This window comes from Camelina sativa, chromosome 14, assembly GCF_000633955.1.
Source record: "Camelina sativa cultivar DH55 chromosome 14, Cs, whole genome shotgun sequence".
In the NCBI taxonomy this organism is placed as follows: Eukaryota; Viridiplantae; Streptophyta; class Magnoliopsida; order Brassicales; family Brassicaceae; genus Camelina; species Camelina sativa.
The window spans coordinates 16,128,737-16,152,687 of record NC_025698.1 but is presented as its reverse complement, the minus strand read 5'-3'; the positions used below and the strand labels follow the sequence as shown (position 1 = coordinate 16,152,687).

The window sequence follows — 23,951 nt, the reverse complement described above, 5'->3', positions numbered from 1 at the left end:
GTATGATAATTTGATCTGAACTGTTGGTTTGAAATCTGGAACGTTAGTCTTAAAAGGTATTTTTAAACACTTAGCATTGTCAAATATTATACATGAAAATAAACACTTAGCATTGTCATATATTATAAATGAAAAGAAACACTTAGCTATGTCAAATATATACATGAAAAGAAAAACTTAGCAATGTCAAATACTATACATGAAAAGAAAAAGAGGATAACAAAGAAACAAAAGCAAGGACTGAGGGAGAAATCATGGGGAGGCGTCTGAGGGTCTTTGTTGCAAGATTGAACACAGGAAAATGACAACGCAAGAGAAACTCTTAAGAACACCAAATCAAGCTGAGGGGAGAAACCACTGCGCATCCTTGAGTTTTAAGGTGGAGCCACTGAGGAAGCGTTTGATGGTCCTTGTTGCAATATTGTACACACATATGTCGAGGCATGGAATATAACAACCCCGGTGACCGAAACGGTCATTACGGGTGAAATAGATGGAGTTTGGCTCAATACCAAGGGTAGGGTCAGCAGGCACGGTGATACCCAAATCGAAAAACAGGGCCTCATCACCTAGAGATTCAACCTCAACAAGGCTCCGGTCTAGCCCTTTAGGATCACTCTTGAAGACGTGGAAGATCCTAGAGCTTTCACAGACAGGCTCGTAAGCCCTGGTATAGACCAACAAAACGTCTCCTGATGATGTAACAGCAATGCTATCGCCAGATGAGATAAGCTTTTTTACTCCCGTTATTCCCAAATCACCACTAGGCCTACTTGGCTTCCACATTTGAAAGCTAGGGAGCGCATACACATCCTTGAAACCACCTTGTCCAGACAAATCCAGTAGTCGAATGTAGCAACGGTGCGACAGGTAGTAAAGACAATAACCTTTGAGCACCACATCTTGTAGGCCTCGGAACTCCCTGGAACATGGACCCTGTTCCGTATTGGAATATCGCTGTAATGGAAATCCCCATTCCTGCAAAAGCCTAAAAACTGGGCTTCCTGAAATTGCCACACAACAACATAGTCGACTCCATTCTTCTTCTTGTCGTCTACCCACAAAAGACCTCTCAGATATTTGGTAGTCTTAGGACGCGAAGCACCAGGCATATAAGGTTTAATTAAATCAACGGTGAATTCATTATCTCCTACTCGCTCAACCTTGTAAAGGCCACCCTTGATTGACTCTAGAGCCGGAAGATTGATCCTCTCCTCGCTAAACACATCTACGATATAGAGATCCGATCGAGATTCATCTAACACCAGGAACCACTTACCCGAGTTTGCTAGGAATCGATACCCTGAAAAGTCACTCTTCGTCTCGTAAACCTTGTCTTCGTCAGGGTTGTACAGACGACAACCGCCCTCTTCTGGAGACAGCAACAACAATGGAGGAGATCCGCTTTTTGGATCAAAAACCAAAGCCCGACGCGGGACCTTAATGCACTCGTTATACTTAGGACTCCCGCTTCGTTTTGAGTTACCAACTCTTTCTGCTAGTCGATCTACTCCCTCCTCCATTATCAGAACGGGGATGATCTCGTCGGACCTGCTGCTGAGATGAGATGGAATCGTCAAAGTTACGCAAATGTTTTTATCTCTCCCTATGTATATACACAGTTAGGGCTTTCTCGAGGGCTACCAAGCCCAACCAATATAACATTATCATGGACCTGTATAAACTATTATGGTTTTGCTATTATTTTCCCTGACCGTTCGTTCATTATCATGGTAATAGAATCTTTTCGTACATTTTTGTAGAATATTTTTATTTTATTTGAGAATTTGTTATATATATCATTCCAAAAATTATATATATATTAAAAAACTACCTTTTAAGAGCTTGAAACTTGACGAGGATTACCAATTTATCCAACCGTTGACTGAAGATTGAGGCAGAAGCAGTAAGTAATAGCAGAAGCAGTTCACATGCAGTGAGCAAAACATGCGATATTAAGAGATCATTTTGACAGGAAGCTTTGTCACTACTCACGAATGTGCTACGAAACATGCATGCAACAAAGGTATATATATGCAATTGACTCTATTTGTAGTTTTTCAAGTCTTGGCCATTTGCATAGAATATAATTTAATCTATAAAATATCAACATCAACATCGTGATGAGAGCTAAGCTTTACCAATTCCTCTTCCAACCAGACTACTCTTCTTTCAGTACTCCATTAGAAGAAAACGTAAACACTTAAAAGAAAATATGAGCAACGCTAAAAGGTTCACATCCTTGTTCTACATTCAAATCCAAACCCAAGCCTTGGGCCCTTGTTCTACATTCAAATCCTAGCAATCTTTACTCTTTACACAACTTGCAATCCTTCTCTACAGGCCATTGAAGTTCTTGACCCAAACCATCGACTTGTTGAGTACTGGAACCACAAGAATCAAGTCTCATCACACTCAAAAGATCACTTCATATCATTCAAACTGTTCCGTGAGTTTAAACCAAAGGAAAACTTGTAGGAGTAGATTTGATGTAACTCAAGAAGCCAGCCAACAAGACAGTGCCAACTTTATATCTTTTAGATAGATAGAATAAATTTATTTCTGATTATTATTATTATTTTTTTTAGTTTTGGGAGAATTTATTCATTATCTTTTGTTCTTTTTTTTTGTCGTGAGCAAATAACCTAACCTTTACCGTTAGAACTTAGAAGTGTAAACTAGAAAGTTCGATTCTTTAGCTAATGCGGAAATTCATACAATAATAATAGAAAAACTCTTCTTTAAAATTCAAGAAAATTTGCTCTTTCTCAATGTGAAAAGACTTTACATTATGTCAAAATTCTCACGAAATATTGAAAAGACTAAAACTTTAGTCTATAAACTCTTGAAAATGACAAAAAAAGAAATATACTTTTCCCGCCGTTAGTTGAATCTTGACGGTTAATACGCCGGAAAACGTCACCCGAAGATAGAGTCAGAACAAAGCCAAAGCCGTCAGTGGAACTAAGAACGAGCCAGTTAATGACTAATGTGCAGTGAACAACGAAACAGAGGTTTGATTCTGTCGGCGTGTTGGTGATCTTGGACGTGAGATACGCGGAGGAGAAGCGGAGGAGGTGAGGAATGAGACGGTGGTGGTGAGGATGATGAGGAGGAGCTGGCATGAGGTGGCCATCGGAGAATTAAAACGGCGGGCGAAGTTGTAACAGAAACAGAGAACTGAGTTCGTTAGGATTATGTAACACTGAAGAAAAAAGATGAGTTAAATCGTTGTGGAAAGAAAGGATGAGTTAAACTGGTTTGGTTTAGTGATAAACCGAGATTTTTGATTGTATAGAAGAAAACTGTGAAATTGATCGGGTTCGGTCAAAGAGTCAAAACCAAAAAGTTTATTCCCAAAATTCTTGGTGATGATGGGCTACTTGATCTTCGTTATTTCAGTGTTTTTTTAGCTAGACCACATTATATATGCTAGTTATTTGGGCTACTTAACGAAAACAATTCTTAGCTGATATATATGTTCATGTAAAATCTGATGTTAACTTGTTATTTAATAAAGTTTTTGTTAAAGTTTGGTGTTATTAATTTGTGATTTTGTGAAAATCAAAATCATTTAAAATTTTAATAAATTTGGAGTTATTTTTCAGAATTTTATAAAATAAAACAAGTTTTATTTTATTCAACTAAAACAAAAGAATTTAGAATTTTCAATTATTATGTTATTAGTTTATTATTTTAAATACTTTTCTACATAAAATATAGTCATGCAAATGTATATTGTTTGGAAGACTTTACGTACAAATTCTAGAAAACTAATCAACAAGTTTATAAAAACTCTATAGCAATCTTTTAAAATATTTCACTTATTCACTTCCAATGATTTTATTCAATTCATCAAAATTCTTTACAAATTAAAAACCAATATCACTCTCTTTTATATTTTATAAAATATCACATATCAAACGATTTAGGCCTCGGTAACCCTAAGACCGGCCATATGGATGCAACATTGTAGAGATAATCTGAGTTTAGAATTAGACAGGGTTTGTTTCGAAAACCAGATGATGTTTCTAAGAACCTTAAAAAAAAAAAAAAAAAAAAAAAAAAAAAAAAAAAAAAAAAAAAAAAAAAAAAANGGTTTGGTTTTGGTTATATAAAATGTTAAAAACAAAACCATGTAGAGTATTGCGCAAGAGAAAGTTATGCTCGTCCGTTGACCTAATAACTTCAGGTTGATCTATATTGATATTGCTCAAAACACTCTTGTTGACATGACGTTTGACTTTGAATAAAAATTATTAGAATATGCGTTGGTGATAAGTAGGAACACAACGCAAAATACTATGCAAAGATTATACAAATCATATAAAGTTGAATATTCAGTAACTAACCATAGAATTACACAAAAGACTAAACATCAACACCCACAATGGCATTACTTTCAGTTATGCTTAGATACGTCTTCGTTCTAAGTTTCTTCACACTCCTAAACTCCAAAAAAACATTATCTTCGCGACTAGTGAGATTCCCATCTAAAGTAGCTGAGATTGGAGCCGATGATTACCCATCTTCGGGTCGTAATTCACCAGTCCACGACCTCGGTTTCCCTGACTTCCCGTCTTTCCAAGAAGCAGTGGCGCCGCCGCCTCCTCCACCTGATATGCCTCTCCTTCCACAGCCTCTGCCTGATATGCCTCTCCTCCCACCGCCTCCGCCTGATATGCCTCTCCTTCCGCCGCCAGCATTTCCTAATGCTGAGAAGCCTAAGTTTCGGGTTCCAGTTTGGCCATCACTCCCCGATTTCCCGCCTTTTCCATTCGTATGATGGCTGCACCTTCCGAACCCTCCACTCCGAGATTCGACGAGTCAGATACTTGGATGCCTTCTACTCCAAGTATCCCTCAAGTGTTTCCGTAATCCAATGACACTCATGAAGCCTTATTTCTAAAAAAACATTACCATTTGAACTTCAAAGTTTTTGTAGCAATTAATAATTTGGAAACTTTCGTATGTTTGATGCAATTAATAAATTACAAAATCGATGTTGGGAAATATTTGACCTTATATCTAATTATTTGACGTTGGCTCGAACAATAATATCAGATATCATCAAGTACCAAACTGATACATATATACTTTGGGAAAAGAAGGAAATAAAAAAAATGAGTTACAGCCACATTGCGGAAATTTAAGAAGTAGTACTTAAAAGTTATGTAGAAAGAAGAAAAATCAAAATTTTTATCATCATGCTCTTATACCAATTAAGATCAACCAGAAAAGGAAAAAAAAACGAAAAAAAAACTATAGTTTCGACCTTGTTCTGGTGAGATATGGATAAGGCAGTTACCATTGTTCCCAATTCCATAACGACTCCTAAAATCTTCATCATCCCCAACTCCTTTAAGCTGAACCTTTCTAGTTTTCTCTTTTTGTACATCGTAGTAGAGAATGTAAAAAGGTCCAACGCCACGTGCCAAAATTTTTGGGGAAATAATAGTTTCGCCCATCTTGTTGGTGCCATGAAAAGATATTGGAACGCTTCCTAAAGAATCCAACCCAACTCTCAGCAACCTACATGTCTTCATCAACCATTGATGTTCATTGGCATCTTGTAATACCCATATCGGCCAAAGGAAATAAATTTATCACACGAAAAGTAATATAAAACTGTAGATATTATGGTAGAACAATACCGATTTTAGGATTAATATATAATTGTAAATATGAATATATTGTGAGGACATGGCATTTTGGTTTCGATGGTTACTGCTTCAAACCAAACAATGGCTTATTGAGAGTATTGCATTTTTCAAGGATCCTCCTATAGTTTAACTTCAATCCAAGGATTCTAATGTAAGAGAGCATGGAAAACTCTTTGGTTTGTCATTACCTTACTCTCATCAGTATAGGCAGTGTTGGGTTTGGTTTTATTAGCCAAATTTTCCATTACTTATATTTCTAAGCAGGATAAAGAACTTAGAGGAATTAGATTGGATAACGGTTTTGAATTACAAGTTTGTTGACCATGTTTGAAAACAAAAAACAAAAAGACACAAAAACAAGTAATATGTCTTTCCTAAGACAAATCTCATACCACACACTCTTATTATTTGTTTAACTCAAAATTCACTCAAGTTCCGTAGGAATACTTTGTTCATGTCTGAAGAAATTCTCTGGATCAAACTTAGCTTTAATATTCACCAACCTCTCAAAATTACCCTTAAAGTACTTACTCCCCCATTCTCTTGCATCACCCCCTTTACCATTCATCCCCAAATCAAGATCTCTATAGTTCACATACGCGGATCTCGGGCTTTTTGATACATACTGCTCCATGTAGCTATACATTTCCCTCATCCACCCCATATGCTTCGCCTCGCTCACTTTCCCATCTTGCCACAAAGTAAGCCATTGGATCTTGAACAACGTCCCACTCCTATGTGGGAAAGGTGTCTCGGTCTCGGGTATTTTCGCCATCATTCCTCCATAAGGGTTCCATATAGTCAACGGTGAGTCCTCTTCTAGAAGCTTTTCCCATAAACCTTCTAACCCTTCTACTGGAATTGGCTCTTCCACATAGTCTGACTTGGCTTTGAAGTAATTCTTGAACAAGGACTTCCCATCTAGTAGAGCTTCCGATGGCGCAGTGCTTGGGAAACCCGCAATGTACATTACTGATTTGATCCAGCTTGTCTCTAAACAATCTTTCTTTGTTAGTCCCAGCTGTGGGAAACTCCTCTGCATCACCTACATAACCAAATTTTCATAAATTACAATATAGACCCGTAATGTTTACAAAAATTAAATTTGACCCCATTAATTTACCTGCAACAACCGATTAGCGTCTCCGAGAAACTGGCCTTGGTACGAAGTTGAGATAGTTCTCTCTTTGCTCTTTGGAGTTTTGCTCGCCGGCTGAATAATCACACGGATAAAGAGATCTTCGTCTAGCTTATCAGCGACTTGTTGCCACTTGTACAAAAGCTTAGTTCCATCTTGCTCAAGCGTCCTCGTGACAGTGAACACCGTAACGATCTCAGGCACAGGAACGAGTTTTATTTTCCATGCAAGAATAACGCCGAAGCTTCCTCCGCCACCGCCTCGAATCGCCCAAAAAACGTCCTCTCCCATCGCCGCGCGGTTCAAGATTTTGCCGTCGGCGTCAACGATCNACTTTCCCATCTTGCCACAAAGTAAGCCATTGGATCTTGAACAACGTCCCACTCCTATGTGGGAAAGGTGTCTCGGTCTCGGGTATTTTCGCCATCATTCCTCCATAAGGGTTCCATATAGTCAACGGTGAGTCCTCTTCTAGAAGCTTTTCCCATAAACCTTCTAACCCTTCTACTGGAATTGGCTCTTCCACATAGTCTGACTTGGCTTTGAAGTAATTCTTGAACAAGGACTTCCCATCTAGTAGAGCTTCCGATGGCGCAGTGCTTGGGAAACCCGCAATGTACATTACTGATTTGATCCAGCTTGTCTCTAAACAATCTTTCTTTGTTAGTCCCAGCTGTGGGAAACTCCTCTGCATCACCTACATAACCAAATTTTCATAAATTACAATATAGACCCGTAATGTTTACAAAAATTAAATTTGACCCCATTAATTTACCTGCAACAACCGATTAGCGTCTCCGAGAAACTGGCCTTGGTACGAAGTTGAGATAGTTCTCTCTTTGCTCTTTGGAGTTTTGCTCGCCGGCTGAATAATCACACGGATAAAGAGATCTTCGTCTAGCTTATCAGCGACTTGTTGCCACTTGTACAAAAGCTTAGTTCCATCTTGCTCAAGCGTCCTCGTGACAGTGAACACCGTAACGATCTCAGGCACAGGAACGAGTTTTATTTTCCATGCAAGAATAACGCCGAAGCTTCCTCCGCCACCGCCTCGAATCGCCCAAAAAACGTCCTCTCCCATCGCCGCGCGGTTCAAGATTTTGCCGTCGGCGTCAACGATCCTAGCGTCAAGAACGTTATCAGCTCCAAGTCCAAACTTACGCATCATTGAACCGTAGGCTCCGCCGATTATGTGGCCGCCGATGCCTAGGCTTGTGCATAAACCCGCCGGGAAACCATGGATTTTGCTCTTCTCTTGAATCCTTTTAAATCCAAGTAAAATAAACCAATAAATAACCGGGGCATAACCATAGCTTAAAATATCATATTCGGTTCTTATAGTAAATTGGGTCAGTTTTTAACTTTATTATCAACATCTTTTTCACCTCCAATAGTCAAAACCCCCAAAACCATACTAAAAATCTATTAATCCAATTTAAAGAACCAAAAGTGAATAAACTAGCCGGTTGAATCAAAACCAGAATATTTTTCAATGGGTTAAATCACAATTTTCAAACAATTTTTTTTTAAGTTTAAACTTTTTGTCTGAAGACTTACGAGGTTTTTTTCTCCATAGCTTTAATTAAATAAATAAAACAATCATACATTTTATATAATGAAAAGTACTTTAACATATGATTCTTAATTAGGCGTATGATTAAATTACCTGTAATAAACCTCTCCAATAGAAGCACCAGCGTGAACCCACGCGCTGTTACTTTCCAAATCAACACTGATCTGTCTAAGCTTCGACAAATCAACGATCACAAACGCCGTTTCCATCTCCGAGACGTAAGAGAGGCCTTCGTAGTCATGACCACCGCTTCTTAGCCGCAAGTGAAGCTTCAGCTTCTTGGCGCAAACAACGGCAGCTTGAACGTGCGTTTCGTATAGCGGCTCGAAGATGAACTCCGGCTTCGGGTTCGAAGGCATCAAGTAACGGAGGTTCTGAGCAGAAGTCTCTAACGCGGCTTTAAAGGAAGAGGCGTTTAGTTCGTCGGTGAAGAACGACGAGTCCATTGGGAACGAAGCGTCGGAGTTGTCGACGAGACACATCACGAAGTCTTGTTGGATCGTGGAAGAAGACAATGGAACGTTAGAAAGTGATAGTAGTAGTAGCGTTACGAGAAACGCAAACGCCATTTTGGTGTGTGTGTTTTAGTGGTTATGAGGTTTTAAAGTTTGTTGAGTAGTTTCATATGTATGTGTTGGGGTTTAAATAAGGGAGAGGGAATGGGTTTATACGTAAAGTTGATGTAACATTTACGTCATGCACTTTTGACTCTTTAATTTTGTTTAGTGTTGTTAATTATTTCTTTACCATTTTGGAATCGTTATGGCTAGCTCTTACTTGATTGTTTAATATTTACTTTATAACCTTTTTGGAATTGGAATGTATTCTGTAATAAATCATTCCATCAATTTTTTTTCTTTTTATTCATGTCATATCGTTTATGCTGAAAGCTTGAAACACATGGTAGTAGTTATATTAGCATTCGTCATTCCTATACCGTGCGTGATCATAGTTAGGCATCGTCAAACCAAAAATTCATTTGTAATTTACAGAATTTAAAAGAAAAATCAGATGAAATCTGATAATGTAAATTCATGTTTTCATTATTAGTTGATTATGACCCCAAGTTTATGGAGAAATGTATATATGGTGTTTGAAAGTAGGTCATAATTTGTGGGTTTAACTTTATAGGGACAATTTTCTTCATAATTTCAAAGATACTGACACCACCATCTCCAATAATTGTGGCTCAAAGATCAAATATATTTTTCATCAATTTATTCTTGTACCTATATAAAAATATACTATAATATATTGTATTTTCCCCATTTGACCTTCAAATTAGATATTTACTTTTTTCACAGATTTAGTTCATACATCTTTATCTTTTCCTCATTTTTTTTATAAAATGGTTCATACATCTTAGAGTAGTTGTCATTAGATTCATAATCCAATATCATTTCAAATTGTCATTCATGCGGATGTAAAATGATACTACATTGAGCAATTTATACCATCTTTACTTTTCTTCTATGAGATTTTCAATTGATAACTTCTTTACTTGTCAACTAAACACTTTTTTTTTTCTTTTATAAAAAACAATAAAACTAAACACCTTTTTGTCAAGTTTAATATATATTCTTAAAATTAATTAAAATTCTATTTTTAAATCCAGCATATTCTCAAGATAAAATCCGAATATATTAGTAGAAGAAAAAATCCTCAAAATACCATAATTTTAATTTTTTCCAAAAATACCACTCTTAAGTTTTTTTTTCCAAAAATCCAACAATATTTATTTTCTAAAAATACTATAAACACAAAAAATGATTTTTTATTGGGTTGAAATTTTTTTTGTAGGTTTGGATTGACAAATTTAGATTTAGAGTATAGTTTTTAGGTGGTACGGTTTACTGTTTAGGATTTAAAGATTAGTATTTAATAAGAGCAAAGTTAGTTCAGTTTTATGGTATTTTGGAAAAAAATAGATTTTGGTTGTATTTTTTTGAACAAAAAAAAACTTATTTTAGTAGTATTTGACTACTATTTGTGCTTATTGAAAAGTTTAAGAAATATATATATTTATATTAATCCAATTTTCTGGATATAACTAGAAAATCCGTAAATGGAAAGGTACAACTTCCACCTAAAACTAAAACAAATTAATGTTTATTATTTATAACTGACACTTAGATTAAAATAATAGACGAAAATAATACGAGTTGATTCAGGTTTTTTCATACTTCAATTAAACTCATGTGTAAAATATAAAAAATAAAAATAATGGATCTTAGCATACATTAAAGTATTAAACTGAGTTATATATTTCCGCCTTTTTCTAGAAATCTAAACCCAAAAAAAAAATTGTGTATAGTTCTAGAAATAAGCAAATGTGATCATCTTTCAAGTATTTTTTTTTTCAATTGTTAGTAATTAAAAGATGTATACAAAGTGTAATAGAAAGAGAAGAATATTTTTTTTGTATTATTCACAATGACGAGTACATGCTTTTATGAAGATAAGAGAATATCTAGTTTCCTAAAAAGATACAATTAGGATCAATTTACATTGAAGAGATTGATATGGGATAATATCTCATTAGTATGAGATCATATCTCATTACCCCTCTCAAGCTGGTGCATGCAAATTAAGGATGTCTATTTTGGATCTGAAATCGTCGTATGCATTGGTTTCTAGTGGCTTAGTAAAGATATCAGCGAGCTGTTCGGTTGTAGAGACATGGTGCATGGACATCGTTCCTTTGAGGATCTCATCTCGAACAACATGGCAGTCATTCTCAATGTGTTTAGTGAGTTCATGAAAAACTGGGTTTTTGCTGATGTATATGGCCGACTTACTGTCACAATGAATGCACATTGGTTGCCGATGGTTGACGCCCAAGGCTTGTAGAACATTTTTGATTCAGAGTAGTTCGTCGCGGAGATGGGACATTGCATGGTACTCTGCTTATGCATAAGACTTGCTAACTGTATCTTGTTTCTTGGTTTTCCATGATATTGGCGACTAGCCTAATTGAACAAAATAGCCAGTAACCGAACATCGAGTGAGTGGACAGCGTGAGTAATCAGAATCACACCAACAACTCACCTGGAAATCTTTCGTAGAGCTGAGAAGGATACCTTGGCCAGCTATACCCTTTAAATAACGAACAACACGAAGAGCAGCCTCCCAATGATCAAGATGCGGAGCCTTCATAAATTGTGCAAGAGTGTGGACTGCATAAGATAAGTCTGGACGCGTCGTGGCTAAGTAAATAATCCGACCAATCAACCTGCGATAAGGAGATGCATCAAGAAGTAGAGCAGAGGTGGAAAGTGCAAGCTGGTGATTTTGTTCCAAGGGAAACATAGCCGGTTTTGCAGCCAATAGTCCTGTCTCTACAATGATATCGAGTGCATACTTCCTTTGGCTGAGATAAAAACCAGACTGGTTACGAGAAACCTCTATTCCCAAGAAGTACTTAAAAAGACCCATATCCTTCATCTTGAAACAGGATGAAAGATAAGCTTTGAACGAACTTAAGGCACGGTCATTGTTGCCGGTGAGAATCATGTCGTCTACATAAATGAGCAGACAAATTTGGACTCCATTACGATCAAAGGTAAAAAGAGAGTAGTTAGAATGTGTTTGTTTGAAACCATAGTCGCGGAGAGCCTGTGATAGCTTGGCAAACCAACATCTAGATGTCTGCTTTAGACCATAAATCGACTTCCTCAATCTACAAACTTTCTTGTCATTTGTCGGTGTAAAACCAGGAGGAGGTTTCATGTACACCTCTTCAGTAAGATCACCATGAAGGAAGGCATTCTGAACATCCATCTGATACACAGGCCATGAGTTACCTGCGGCCACTTTTAAAAAGAGACGAACCGTTTCCATCTTAGCTACAAGAGCAAAAGTATCACCATAATCCTCTCCCTCAATCTGCTTATTGCCTAGTGCGACTAGACGGGCTTTGTAACGCTCAATGGTTCCGTCAGAATTATATTTTATCTTATACACCCACTTACTGCCAATTGCACGCTTACTAGGCGGTAAAATTTTTAGGGTCCATGTTTCATTTTCTTCAAGCGAATGAACCTCTGAACCCATAGCAGTCCTCCAACGCTTGTCTTCCATAGCTGATTTAAAACTTCGTGGCTCGACATTGGTGGTGATTGCAGCGAGGTATGCATGTTGGGTTTCAGCAAAACGAGTAGAGGAGACATAATTTGAAATCGGGTAAAGAGGGGTACCGATTTTGGTGAGCAACTTTCTTTGGACATTGTTGATACATAGTCTTTCAATTTCACTGATGGGAGCTTCGCTCGTTGACCACAACCAAGAACCTCAGGCGGTGGTTCAGATTCGGCGGAAGTGGAAGCAGATAAGTCAGAAGTTTGTGCAGACGGAGTCGGAACAGGAGATGTCGGCGGGGAAGGAGAAGACGTTGGAGAGTCATTCGAGACGGGAGTAGGTGTGGTGGATGTAGTTGACGGAGAAGAAACGGATTGTGATGTTGAAGATGATGAGGAATCAGGCTCGAGGACTGGACTTAGTGGGCTTGGTGGTAGTGGCGGGCCTTGAGGAGGTGGTTAGTAGACAGAGTTTTTGGTTCTGTGGAACCTAAGCCCATCGAATCCCACAAAATGTCATCATCATCGTCGGATGAACGAGATGAAGTTGGGCAAAGGGGAACTGATCTTCGTAAAAAACAACATCACGAGATACACAAATTTCTTCTTTTTCCAAATCATATAAACGCCAGCCCTTTTTGCCATAAGGGTAACCAATAAAAACACACTTCCGAATGCGGGAAGCAAATTTGTCACCACGATGAGCTTAATTATGAGCGTAACAGAGGCTGCCAAAGACTCGTATATAATCATAGGATGGCGGCTTCTCATACAATTTCTCATACGGTGTTAAACCATGAAGAACAAATGAAGGGGTGCGGTTAATCAAGTAACTAGCCGTAAGAATGCTTCACCCCAGAAAATGATGGGTAAGTGACCTTGAAACCGCAATGCTCGAGCAACATTGAGGATATTCATGTGCTTGCGTTCAACTCTCTCATCCTGTTGTGGAGTGCCGACGCAGGAAGTCTCATGGTGGATACCCTCTTGGCGGAAATAACTGGTTAAACTGACGAACTCACTGTCGTTGTCACTTCTAAAGCTTTTAACTGTAGTGTGAAATTGTGTTTTCACCATGGAGCAAAAAAAATTCAAACATAGCGGTACCTCTGTTTTCTCGTGAAGGAGATGAACCCATACACTTCGTGAATAGTCGTCAACAATAGTTAAAAAATAGCGTGCCCCACAATGTGAAGCTGTTCGTTAAGGCCCCCATAAATCAGAACGAATTAATTCAAAAGCTCTTGTTGTTTTATTGATACTAGTTGGAAAAGGAGGCCGAGTTTGCTTAGCGTGGAGACAAACATCACAAGCCTTATTCATAATGCATCAACTCATACAATGCATCATCACGAGTTGTCACCGCACCAGCAAATTCCGTGTTACGAAAGGTGAAGGTTCCCGACTCACGTTTACCAGCCCCAATCACCATCCAAACGCGGTCCTAGATCACAAGAAACTGATCAGCTAGTTGTACCACAGAACGGTTTTCATCCATTAAATATCCTACGGCAATCAAATTGGTTGTTAACTCTTCAACAAAATATACTGATTTGAGAAGCAGACGAGAACCCAAATTTACGGTGCCTTGTTACCATGAAATCCGTTCACGACCATCGGCTAAAATAACAAGGACTGGAGGCATATCATGAACACTAGAGAGATGCTCGAAGTTTCCAGTCAAGTAGTGAGAAGCACCATAATCTAAAATCCAGGATGAGACAGAGGACTTACCCGAGAGTTTCTCATTGCTTGTGCTAGCTCCACCATTCAAGAGATTCTTCAACATACGCCATTGATTGTCGTTGAGACCACTAACACCATCATGATATGCGTCGGTGATTGTGTAGTTTGTAGTTTCGGATGTTGACACAGGAGGAACATGAACAACATTGGCATAGCTGACCGAACGACCTCGACCAGTCGTTGCACCTCCTGTACCACGAACGGATGTAGAACGACTGCGTGGACGATCTCCCCACCATTCAGGGTACCCAATAACAGCAAATAAAACTATCAAAAGCATGACCAGGACAGTGACAATGCTTACAAAGAGTGGTGCTATCCGAAACTTGTGTGTTATCGGGTCGATGATGGGTCACACGAGGTTTGACTTGAACAGCATGAGCCGCAACAGCAGATGAGTCGTCATTGAGATGTAACGTAGTCTTGAGATCCTCCTCTTGGTGAACCAAATTGTAGACCTCATCCAAGGGCTGCAGAGGTGTACATGATACCAACGTAGAACATACGATATGGTAATTGTCATCAAGGCCAAAGAGGAACTCATGAACACGATTAACTTCACGATCTTGTTCTTGGAGAGAACCTAAATCACACTCACATGTGCCGCATTTGCAAACACGCAAGGGGCGATGTTGAGCCATGTTGTCCCAAATCCGGTTCAACTTACCAAAATAAGTTTCGATGGCAAGTCCTCGTTGTTTGCAACACGCTAACTCTGCCTTAAGTTGTTGAATACGGGGTCCATTGGTGACAAAAAATCGTTTCTTCAAGGTGTCCCATAAATCTTTGGCAATTTCACGATGCGAGATGTTGGAGCGTAGAGACGGGTCGATGGACATCTTGATCCAGGAGACAAGCAAGGCCTGAATAGTCCACCAATTATTGAGATCTGAAGAATCTTCAGCCGGACGAGAAATGGATCTATCAAGAAAGCCAAACTTCTTGCGGGAACATAGGGCTGTTTTTATACCGCAAGGCCATTCGTCATAATTGGGGTCCTTGAGTAGGGGATGAGAGATCACGGCGTCGGGATTATCAGTGGTAAGGTCATAAGAAGAGATCGTACATCGGGTCTCCATCGGGTTCGGGGGTCTTCATTGTCGTGTTGGGTGAGTTCGAGTCGGTGGGAGTAGCCATTGAAAAAAAATGCTCAGAGCTCTGATACCATGATAAGTCGAGAAAGAGAAGAATGTTTTTTTGTATTATTCACAATCACGATTACATGCTTATATGGTGGTAAGAGAATATCTAGTTTCCCGAAGAGATACAATTAGAATCAATTTACATTGAAGAAATTGATATGGGATAATATTTAATTAGTACGAAATCATATCCCTTTAATATATTAATTTATTACTGAGACAACCGAAACTCTGACTACGGTTGTGAATACAAAGCCACTTAAAAAAGTCAACAAATCCAACCTATAAACGAGCATATTAATCTAAGTACTAATAAATCTCAAATTTTCCAACTCCCTTTCACTTTATGGAGATTTTTCCTAATCCCTTATGTTTACATCCTGTAGATTTTGGTTATATACTTTGAAGTTCCTAAAAGGGACTAGTGACTCGAAAAGTTTTACTAATATATGATATAAAGATTAAACCATCAATATCCAGTGATCAGCAAAAATAATCGATTTATTATATTTGATAGAACTTGTCGACTTGAGAAAAGTTCTATGATTTATCAACGATGAAATATCTACATCTAACCAAAACGTTTTAGTTTAGCTGGAATTCATCTAATTTGGATATGAGGTAGTTTGGCAGGATACACTTGTGCCAATATATAGTGTTAGTGTATCTATAAAAACTATTATTATATTGTTTCATGATTAGTAGTAAATTTTTTAATTCATGATATGCATTAGACGAATTTAAAAACACTAAAAATTGTACTCCTTTGGGAATTGCGTTATTTTTGATGTAAGAAGGATCACTTAAACAAATAGTAATTAGATAAGTAGTGATTGATAGTATTTGTGGCCAATTTAGCTTAAAAGCAACAAAGTGACATCAACGACATTGTCTAAAGATTAATTATGCAATGACATATGTGGACCATACTTATTTCAATCATTCTTATGTATATAAATCATCACACTTGTATCTTTTGACATAATCACACTTCTATACATATGTAGAAACAAACATGTCACCAAGTGGTATTCTTACCCAAATAGTATATTCATTTTAATTACCTCCAAAAATCAACAATAAAAAAACCGTACGTAGAAATATATATATATATATATATATAGTATTACGTACTAATGTCATTCTTTTGTGAATTTTCTTTCGATAGAATACATGTTATTAAAATGGTTTACAAAAAGAATGAAAAATCTACCGACAATTCTTCTTCTCGATTGGAAAAAATGGAGGAAAATGGTTTCAAAGATAAAAGTACAAAATAAGTCAAACTAGTTTGTTTGTCCAAAAACAAAAAGTCAAACTAGTTTATTTTGAAAATTGATCTCAAATGATATGCTGACAGTTTTTCTTGATCGGTGCATGCATTACACTATTGTATAATTTATATATATATATATATATATATATATATATATAATATTACTCTTTACACATCTGCCCAAAAAAAACAAAAAAAACTTACTTATATGAGAAATTTGCTCACTGGATTCTTGCAGTCTTGACTTAGTCTTATAAAATAATCTTCACCACTTGTTTAGGATTGAAACCTACCACTTCTTGCTTTAGAACCACAAAACGTTTCATCCTTGTAACAACACAAATTTAGGATTGATTGTTTGGTGTCAAGAACGTATAATCCCACTGCTTACGTAATCGACCCGCGTAAGTAGATGTTTGTCTTGTTTTGGGTGTGTATTATATAATTTTAAGTGAAAATTAGTTTTATTTGTTGTTCAACGAGAAGTGAATTGGCATTGAGAAATTGCGCCGGTTAATGCGCAAATAGAGAAAGCATTCAAGCTCAAAAACAAATAAGCGACGTCCGTTTTATACCATCCAACTGATACACTTCCAACTTATAGTGGATGGTCTTATGTGTTGATGTATATATTTATAAATGTATATATAGAGAGAGATAGACATTTCATGGTCTATTGGACTTATCTCTGGTTTGGTCATATTTTTGTTTGCTCAAAATTCATATCCCGACTTTTGTTATTCGGTGCAGTAACTTTATATGGAACTTTTTTGTTTGTACGAAGTTGCCTAAAAGAAAACACTGAAAAGCCTACATAGTCCACATACACTATACAGTTATCTTTTTTCGTAGAGATACCTTCAAAACATTTCGTTCTAGATTACACATTTCGTTCTGTAAATACTGAATTATTAACTATACTATCAATGCAATTGATGATATAATCAGTAAATCAGACACCGAACAACCATCCGTAAACCTCAAAAGGCTATTATTTTATATAGTCTCCTAATTCCACCAACCGGCACATGATCCGCATGCAAATCTTGAAATCTGCTTTGATAACGCAATAAACTCTTATATTCTATGTTTTTAATGTGTGCCCGTATTAAATATTATTTACAAGAGAGTCGAGACATACTAAACATGTCATGATCCACTATTACTCACATTCTCGTAGATAATGCTTGCCACAAGATAGTTGCGTTAGCACTTCTTTGGTAATTGGTAGTTGGATCGGGTCAACTCCGATTTAATCTGTCGATGTAAGTGCCAGGTGAATAACACAAACTGAATTATGTCCCAACTAAGGAAAATATTCGATGTCGACCAATAGAACAAACATGAGCTACAAATAGATTTGATAATAATTTTTACATGGATCTCAATAAATTTTGGATCATTGGATGCTAGTCATTTACTCCAAGTTATTGTCGATATCAAACATTTCCAATGGGGTTTTAACTGAAATAAAATAAGATATAAACCAATTAACATAACAAAGTTGTAGTTTAGCCGTAAAGCTGCAAAATCCTAGACTACACACTCGCACGCCCAAGCAGCAAGCACCCACACATGACACAAGTAGTCACATATAGCTATATTTTATTACATTGTGCTAAAATATCTCTTGTTGATAAGTTTTAAAACTAATAATAAAATATATTGATGATTGTTATCATCTGAAAAAAGCAATATATGTACTTTCAATCCTTTTAATGTTCCTTATCCTTTACCAGAGACTATCTAATGAAACAGAGACATAGCATAAAAACCTTCTTTTATTTTTGTGTGCATGAGTATTTCCTCTAAGAAAATGATAACTAAGATATTCTGAAATTCATTTCAGGTCATATGTACCTTCTTTTGAAATATTTAGAAAAATGATAACATAGTTCTTTTGTTTATGGACTAATAAGTCAAACTTTTTACCAAGACTATGATTAATAAGTTAAACTCTAGCAAGACTATATGGTTAATTCTAATAACACACTCGAGCAAACAATATATACTTCGGTTATAAATGCCGCAGCGAATAATAACGATAAAATATATGAACATAATGAAGACAACATGAGGCAGTAAAACTAAAATATTACTAAATTATACATTTCATTAATTCATAATATTATTCTTTGAGAAAAGAACTGAAATATTACTTCCATCTGCTTTTATTTAAGAAGTTTAAAGATATTTTTATTGTAATTGACTTTTTAAGTTGTGTTTTTCTTTTTGTTTTTCAATCAGAGTTGTGTTTCATAATAACCAGTTAATACTGGTATGAAAAATACATGATAGTGAGTTATGGATAAGAAATTAGTAGATATGGTAACTATATAGCATAGTAAAGCCTTAACTTGAAATGATGACGAGGGGAGACATGAGCTTAATTTGCATAGGCCATATAGCTTTAGTTACCATTTTTGTAAACCACCGTCTTCCCAACTACTTCTTTTTCTGCTTCCCTGACAAAAAAAGAAACTTCAAAATGAATGTGAATGGACTTGTTTCACAGAATGTCGATGTTTTCAATATACATAAAGAATATTGTAGTAACAATTAGTTGACTTTAAATTCCTTCTTCAACCTGTATCTCCATTAATAGCAAACTTCTAACAATACATATAATAATTTACAAATTTTACCGGTTTATCTTATTTTAAACAATACTAGTCCTAGACTGCTAGTTTAATATTCCCTCTGTTCCCATATATAAAATCTTTAGATTTTTTTATTTGTTCCATTTTGTAAGATTTTTTTTAACGTTTCAATGTACCTTTTTAGTATTAATTTAATGTTTTTGATTATTTAAAGTTTATAGTATTTTTTTCTATATGTTGAAATATGTTAAATAATTAAACATTTCTTGTTTCTTAATTTTTGTGTGTTTTAGCTAAAAACTCTTATAAATTAGAAGAGAGAAAGTAATATTGATAATAGAACTTTCTTTGTAGCACTTTAAGTGGTAGTTAATGAATAACACGATTAAACTTTTATCGCAAGGTTTATATTGTTCACTAATAGCCTAACTAATAGCAATTTGTGATCCTTAAATTAGAATTTTATATTTAAAATTTACCAAACAACACTAAATATAATTTTAATTCCAAAATATAATTCCAAAAAAATAATCATAAAAAAAATCAAAAGCAAGATCTGGCCTGAGTATTAAGATCATCTCAATTTATCTCAATTTCAATTTAATAAGAACCATAAAAAAAAAATTGTTTTCGGTGTGAAACTACTACAAAAACACACATATTGATAAGTTTATTCTGATAGGCCTAAATTCGGCCCAATATTTATAAATTTGGGCCGCAACATGTCACCACCTCTCACAAATCATCTCAAATTTCACGGTTCTGCGACGGTCGGAGCTCATCTTCATCTTCTTCTTCAAGCAAATCAACTAAACAAGTAAAAAAAGATCACGAATCCAAAATTTCAATCCAGAAAGATAACTATAGATCGATGCCGAAATTTCCCACAAACCCTACGTTCGCCGGATCGATTTCTCCAATTTTCAATACATTAAACCGTAATTTCCACCGGTTCAGGATTAAACCGACACGGTACACCCAAATTCATCAACATCAACAAACAAACCAGAATCCCCCGATCACCGCTCTGGTTACAATCCCGGCGCCGGAAACAGCCTCAACCGCCGCGTCTCAGCCAGTAAGCATGTCTACTCTTCTTCTTCTTCTTCTTCTTCTTCTTCTTCATCTTCTTATACTTTCACTATCGTTGAAACTTGAAACGAAGGTTTGACTATGTTTACAAAAATATTATGATTGGTGAAAAATTAAAACCTAAGCACGTCACTTTCACATTTCAATGTTCAAAGGGCCGGCGAGGTTTCTTCAACTATGGTCTTCTTCTACTCTCTCTCTCGCTCTCTCTCTCTCTCTCCCTCTCTCGATAAACAAACAATTTTTTTAATAAAAATGACAAAAAGGAAGTAAGAATAGTCGTAGCTCTGACTTCTCTTTGTTTAAAATGATTAAGTCAAAGAAAACAAAAAACAAATGGAGCCATTGATTCCACGGGGCTTCCTCTTAGCTTTGTGAATGGTGTTTTATTAAACAAAGTTTCTGACTTTGTCTCACCCATTTACCAAGTCTTTCTTTTTGTCCCTACCGTAGTTGCAATTCTTGATCTTCTTCTCTCAGGTTTTGAATTCTCATTTTTTGGTCTCTTCTGCTGATTCTTGGTTTTAATACAGTTCTTTCCTCTAAAGATTTGAGCTTTTACCACCTGGGAGATCATTTTTATTGGAGAAGACGAAATGGGTGGTGTTTGTTCTTGTGTATTCAAAGATGATGATGATGATAAGAACAAGTTAAGATCAAAGGATGATGATGATATGTCAAGAGGGTTGTCTGGGAAACTTAAGTCCATGAGGAGAAGAAGAACCTCTGATTCTTATTATACAGATAACACTGCAAGCTCCAGGCGGAAAAGTTCCAAGCCTGATGAGGTTGTCTACAACTTTTCTGGTGAACTTGGACCTATGCCTCCATTAAGGAACGATTCTACCAAGGTTTTTTTTTTCCAAATGTCTCTAGGGACACATATGAATCATGTTTGAGTTACTGTTCTATTGCAGAAGATTTCATTTGTATTGATGAGAATTTGGTTCTTGATTTTTCTTCCTACAGTTTATGCAGAGGAACTCGTTTATGGGACGCGCTGGGGTTATGGGGTTAGAGAAAGCAGTTGAAGTTCTAGACACGTTGGGAAGCAGTATGTCTCGTAACCCGGGAAACGGGTTGCGCTCTGGTGTTACATCGTTCCGTGGTAGCAAAGTCACTATGCTGGCTTTTGAAGTAGCCAACACGATAGCCAAAGGTGCTGCTTTGCTGCAATCTCTGTCTGACGAGGATCTCAAGTTCATGAAGAAAGATATGTTGCGTTCCAAGGGACTTAAGAAGTTGGTTTCTACTGATACAGCAGAATTGCAAATTCTTGCTGCTTCTGACAAAAGGTTTGTGTTTTATAATTTATCTCCATTTGTGTTGTCTTTTATTCATTTTTTTCTTGATTCATATTCCTTTTTTTTGTAGGGAGGAACTTGATCTTTTCTCTGGAGAGGTGATCAGGTTTGGCAATATGTGCAAAGATTTACAGTGGCACAATCTAGATCGATATTTTATGAAGTAAGTTTAGTTCTGCATCGAGAAAGTCCTTATCCAATACTTTTTACTTTAGTCACTCCGCATGTCAGTGGATTTTCATTGTACACCGGTCTATAACGTTTCAGGCTTGACACAGAGAACTCCCAGCATAAACTGCCCAAAGATGAGGCAGAGGCAAAGATGCAAGAGCTCGTCACTCTTGCTCGATTCACTTCTGTATGTCTTATTTTTCTTCACTTCAAAACTCTTCCATCACCTATTTCCATGTTGAACTTGCAATGAACAGTCATTGGGTTCTGGGGGATTTGAAACTTACTTGCATTTGCTTTATCAGGAATTATATCACGAGTTGCAAGCTTTGGATAGGTTTGAACAAGATTACAGAAGAAAGCTTGCAGAAGTAGAGTCTTTAAACCTTCCTCGGAAAGGTTGGTCTTGCTATTTATTTGATCATCCCTAGCTCTTTCAAGGACTCCTGATTTCATTTTCTTTTTCCTCCATGTAGGAGAGAGTATTGTCATCTTACAAAATGAACTAAAACAACAGAAGAAACTCGTGAAGAGCTTACAGAAGAAATCACTCTGGTCCCAGAATCTGGAAGAGGCAAGTGATTATTTGAATTGCTTTGTGTGAGTGTATGATGGTACATATGCCATTTATTCTAATGTATCTTTGTTGCAGATAATTGAGAAGCTTGTGGATGTAGTTAGCTATATACGTCAAAGGATTGTGGAAATTTTTGGAAACAATGGTACTGTGTCTTTGTACTTCTGGTCCTCTGATGATCCTACTTCTGGAAATTCAAATCTCATCTGGCATGGTCTTCTTAACCAACAACAGGTCTAAAACACAATGGAAGGAAGCAGGGAAGAGAACGATTAGGTGAAGCCGGTCTTTCGTTACACTATGCTAATCTAATCCAACAAATCGATAATATTGTAAGTATCCAAATTCTTACCAGTCTTATTCTGATATATATTCTCGGGTTTAAACTGATCATTAAAATTTCTAGGCGTCTCGACCATTGTCTCTTCCTTCTAATGTTAGGGACACGCTGTACAATGCATTACCTGCTACCGTCAAGACAGCTCTTCGTCCTCGCCTACAAACTCTTGATCCTGAGGAAGAGGTTTATCCCAAAAAGATCTCTGTTTCTCTAGTATTTTTTCAGGCACTGTTTGGTTCTGTTTCTTGTTTTTGTTTCCTAACTTGAGTGTTTCTGCAGCTTTCAGTATCTGAGATGAAAGCTGAAATGGAGAAGTCGCTTCAATGGCTTGTCCCGTTCGCCGCAAACACTACCAAGTAAGTTGTCCTTCACCATCATTTTGTGTTCAATATGTTCCTCCTTATTCATTTTGTCACATCTTATTCAATTTTCACAGAGCACATCAAGGTTTCGGATGGGTAGGTGAATGGGCAAATTCAAGGTAAGTCTTTCTAGCAAGTAGCAACTACTGAAATTTTCAAATTTTGAATCTTGAAATCTTGAATCTTGAATCTTGAATCTAATCTGGAAACTACGAATGGGAATGTGGAAAACAGGATAGAGTTTGGGAAAGGAAAAGGAAAAAGCGAGAACAACGGGAATCCAACACGGCTTCAGACGCTTCATCACGCTGATAAACCAAAAGTTGATTCATACGTACTCGAACTCGTTGTATGGCTTCACCGACTAATGAAGTCATCAAAGAAACGAGTTCACGGCGTCAAGCTTACAGAAACCAACCATGTCTCTCCACCCAACAACCTAACCATCTCCAATACGCAACTATCCCTCTCCCCTGACTTCACTTATAAAAACCAACTCTCTCTAGAAGACAGGTTGTTGTTAGACAGAGTCCAAAGCATAAGATTTGGTCCTAGTCTAAGTAAGAGTCAAGAATTAGTCGGCTTGAAAAAGAGCAAGAAAGGAATAAAGATTTGGGCACTGAGCAGAAGTACAGGAAACTCTCCAAAAGTGGATCTTTCAGATAAGAACTCTTCTAGTGATTTGGATGTCCTTGATGGTTTGGATTTCGCTTTCCATTAGGCACGTACCGTTTGAAAACCGGTTTTTGATACATTCTTCTGTATTTATAGATAAGTTCTATCATTCTTGTATATAATAAACACAGTGATGTAGTAGATGATACAAAACAAAGACACTATATAGTTGGTTTAGTTGGAATTGTGTTTCAGGTCAACTGCTTTCTTTGTTCT

At 36.7% G+C, this 23,951-nt stretch overlaps 2 protein-coding genes and 2 pseudogenes across 3 annotated transcripts; 1 reads left to right on the top strand and 3 right to left on the bottom strand.

The window, feature by feature from the left end:
* Window positions 165-1,564, bottom strand: LOC104741685 (annotated as a pseudogene).
* LOC104741683 (berberine bridge enzyme-like 4) lies at window positions 5,928-8,982 on the bottom strand. Its single transcript, XM_010462583.2, has 4 exons — window positions 8,468-8,982; window positions 7,901-8,063; window positions 6,787-7,110; window positions 5,928-6,708 (listed from the first exon to the last, which is right to left on the bottom strand). The coding sequence occupies exons 1-4, from the start codon at window positions 8,941-8,943 to the stop codon at window positions 6,088-6,090; spliced, it is 1,584 nt and encodes a 527-aa protein (XP_010460885.1). The 5' UTR covers window positions 8,944-8,982; the 3' UTR covers window positions 5,928-6,087.
* On the bottom strand, window positions 19,789-20,300 carry LOC109128925 (annotated as a pseudogene).
* On the top strand, window positions 20,203-23,935 carry LOC104741681. 2 transcript variants are annotated; one of them, XM_010462581.2, is made up of 13 exons: window positions 20,203-20,292; window positions 20,840-21,157; window positions 21,276-21,601; window positions 21,681-21,773; window positions 21,878-21,968; window positions 22,087-22,180; window positions 22,258-22,355; window positions 22,434-22,503; window positions 22,593-22,690; window positions 22,765-22,881; window positions 22,978-23,054; window positions 23,135-23,179; window positions 23,295-23,935. In XM_010462581.2, the coding sequence occupies exons 2-13, from the start codon at window positions 20,903-20,905 to the stop codon at window positions 23,779-23,781; spliced, it is 1,851 nt and encodes a 616-aa protein (XP_010460883.1). In that variant the 5' UTR covers window positions 20,203-20,292; window positions 20,840-20,902; the 3' UTR covers window positions 23,782-23,935. The 2 variants fall into 2 exon arrangements, with proteins under 2 accessions (XP_010460883.1, XP_010460882.1); XM_010462580.2 differs by lacking the exon at window positions 20,203-20,292 and having other exon boundaries at window positions 20,635-21,157.

Excerpts from the sequence above, each read along its gene's own strand:
- LOC104741683 (XM_010462583.2), bottom strand. The coding sequence starts at position 8,943 with ATGGCGTTTGCGTTTCTCGTAACGCTACTACTACTATCACTTTCTAAC. Across the intron at positions 7,111-7,900 it reads TCGTTGACGCCGACGGCAAA|ATCTTGAACCGCGCGGCGAT; the intron begins ATCTTGAACCGC and ends GCCGACGGCAAA. Across the intron at positions 6,709-6,786 it reads ACGCTAATCGGTTGTTGCAG|GTGATGCAGAGGAGTTTCCC; the intron begins GTAAATTAATGG and ends TTGGTTATGTAG.
- LOC104741681 (XM_010462581.2), top strand. The coding sequence starts at position 20,903 with ATGGGTGGTGTTTGTTCTTGTGTATTCAAAGATGATGATGATGATAAG. Across the intron at positions 22,882-22,977 it reads CTCTTGATCCTGAGGAAGAG|CTTTCAGTATCTGAGATGAA; the intron begins GTTTATCCCAAA and ends GTGTTTCTGCAG. Across the intron at positions 23,180-23,294 it reads GGTGAATGGGCAAATTCAAG|GATAGAGTTTGGGAAAGGAA; the intron begins GTAAGTCTTTCT and ends TGTGGAAAACAG.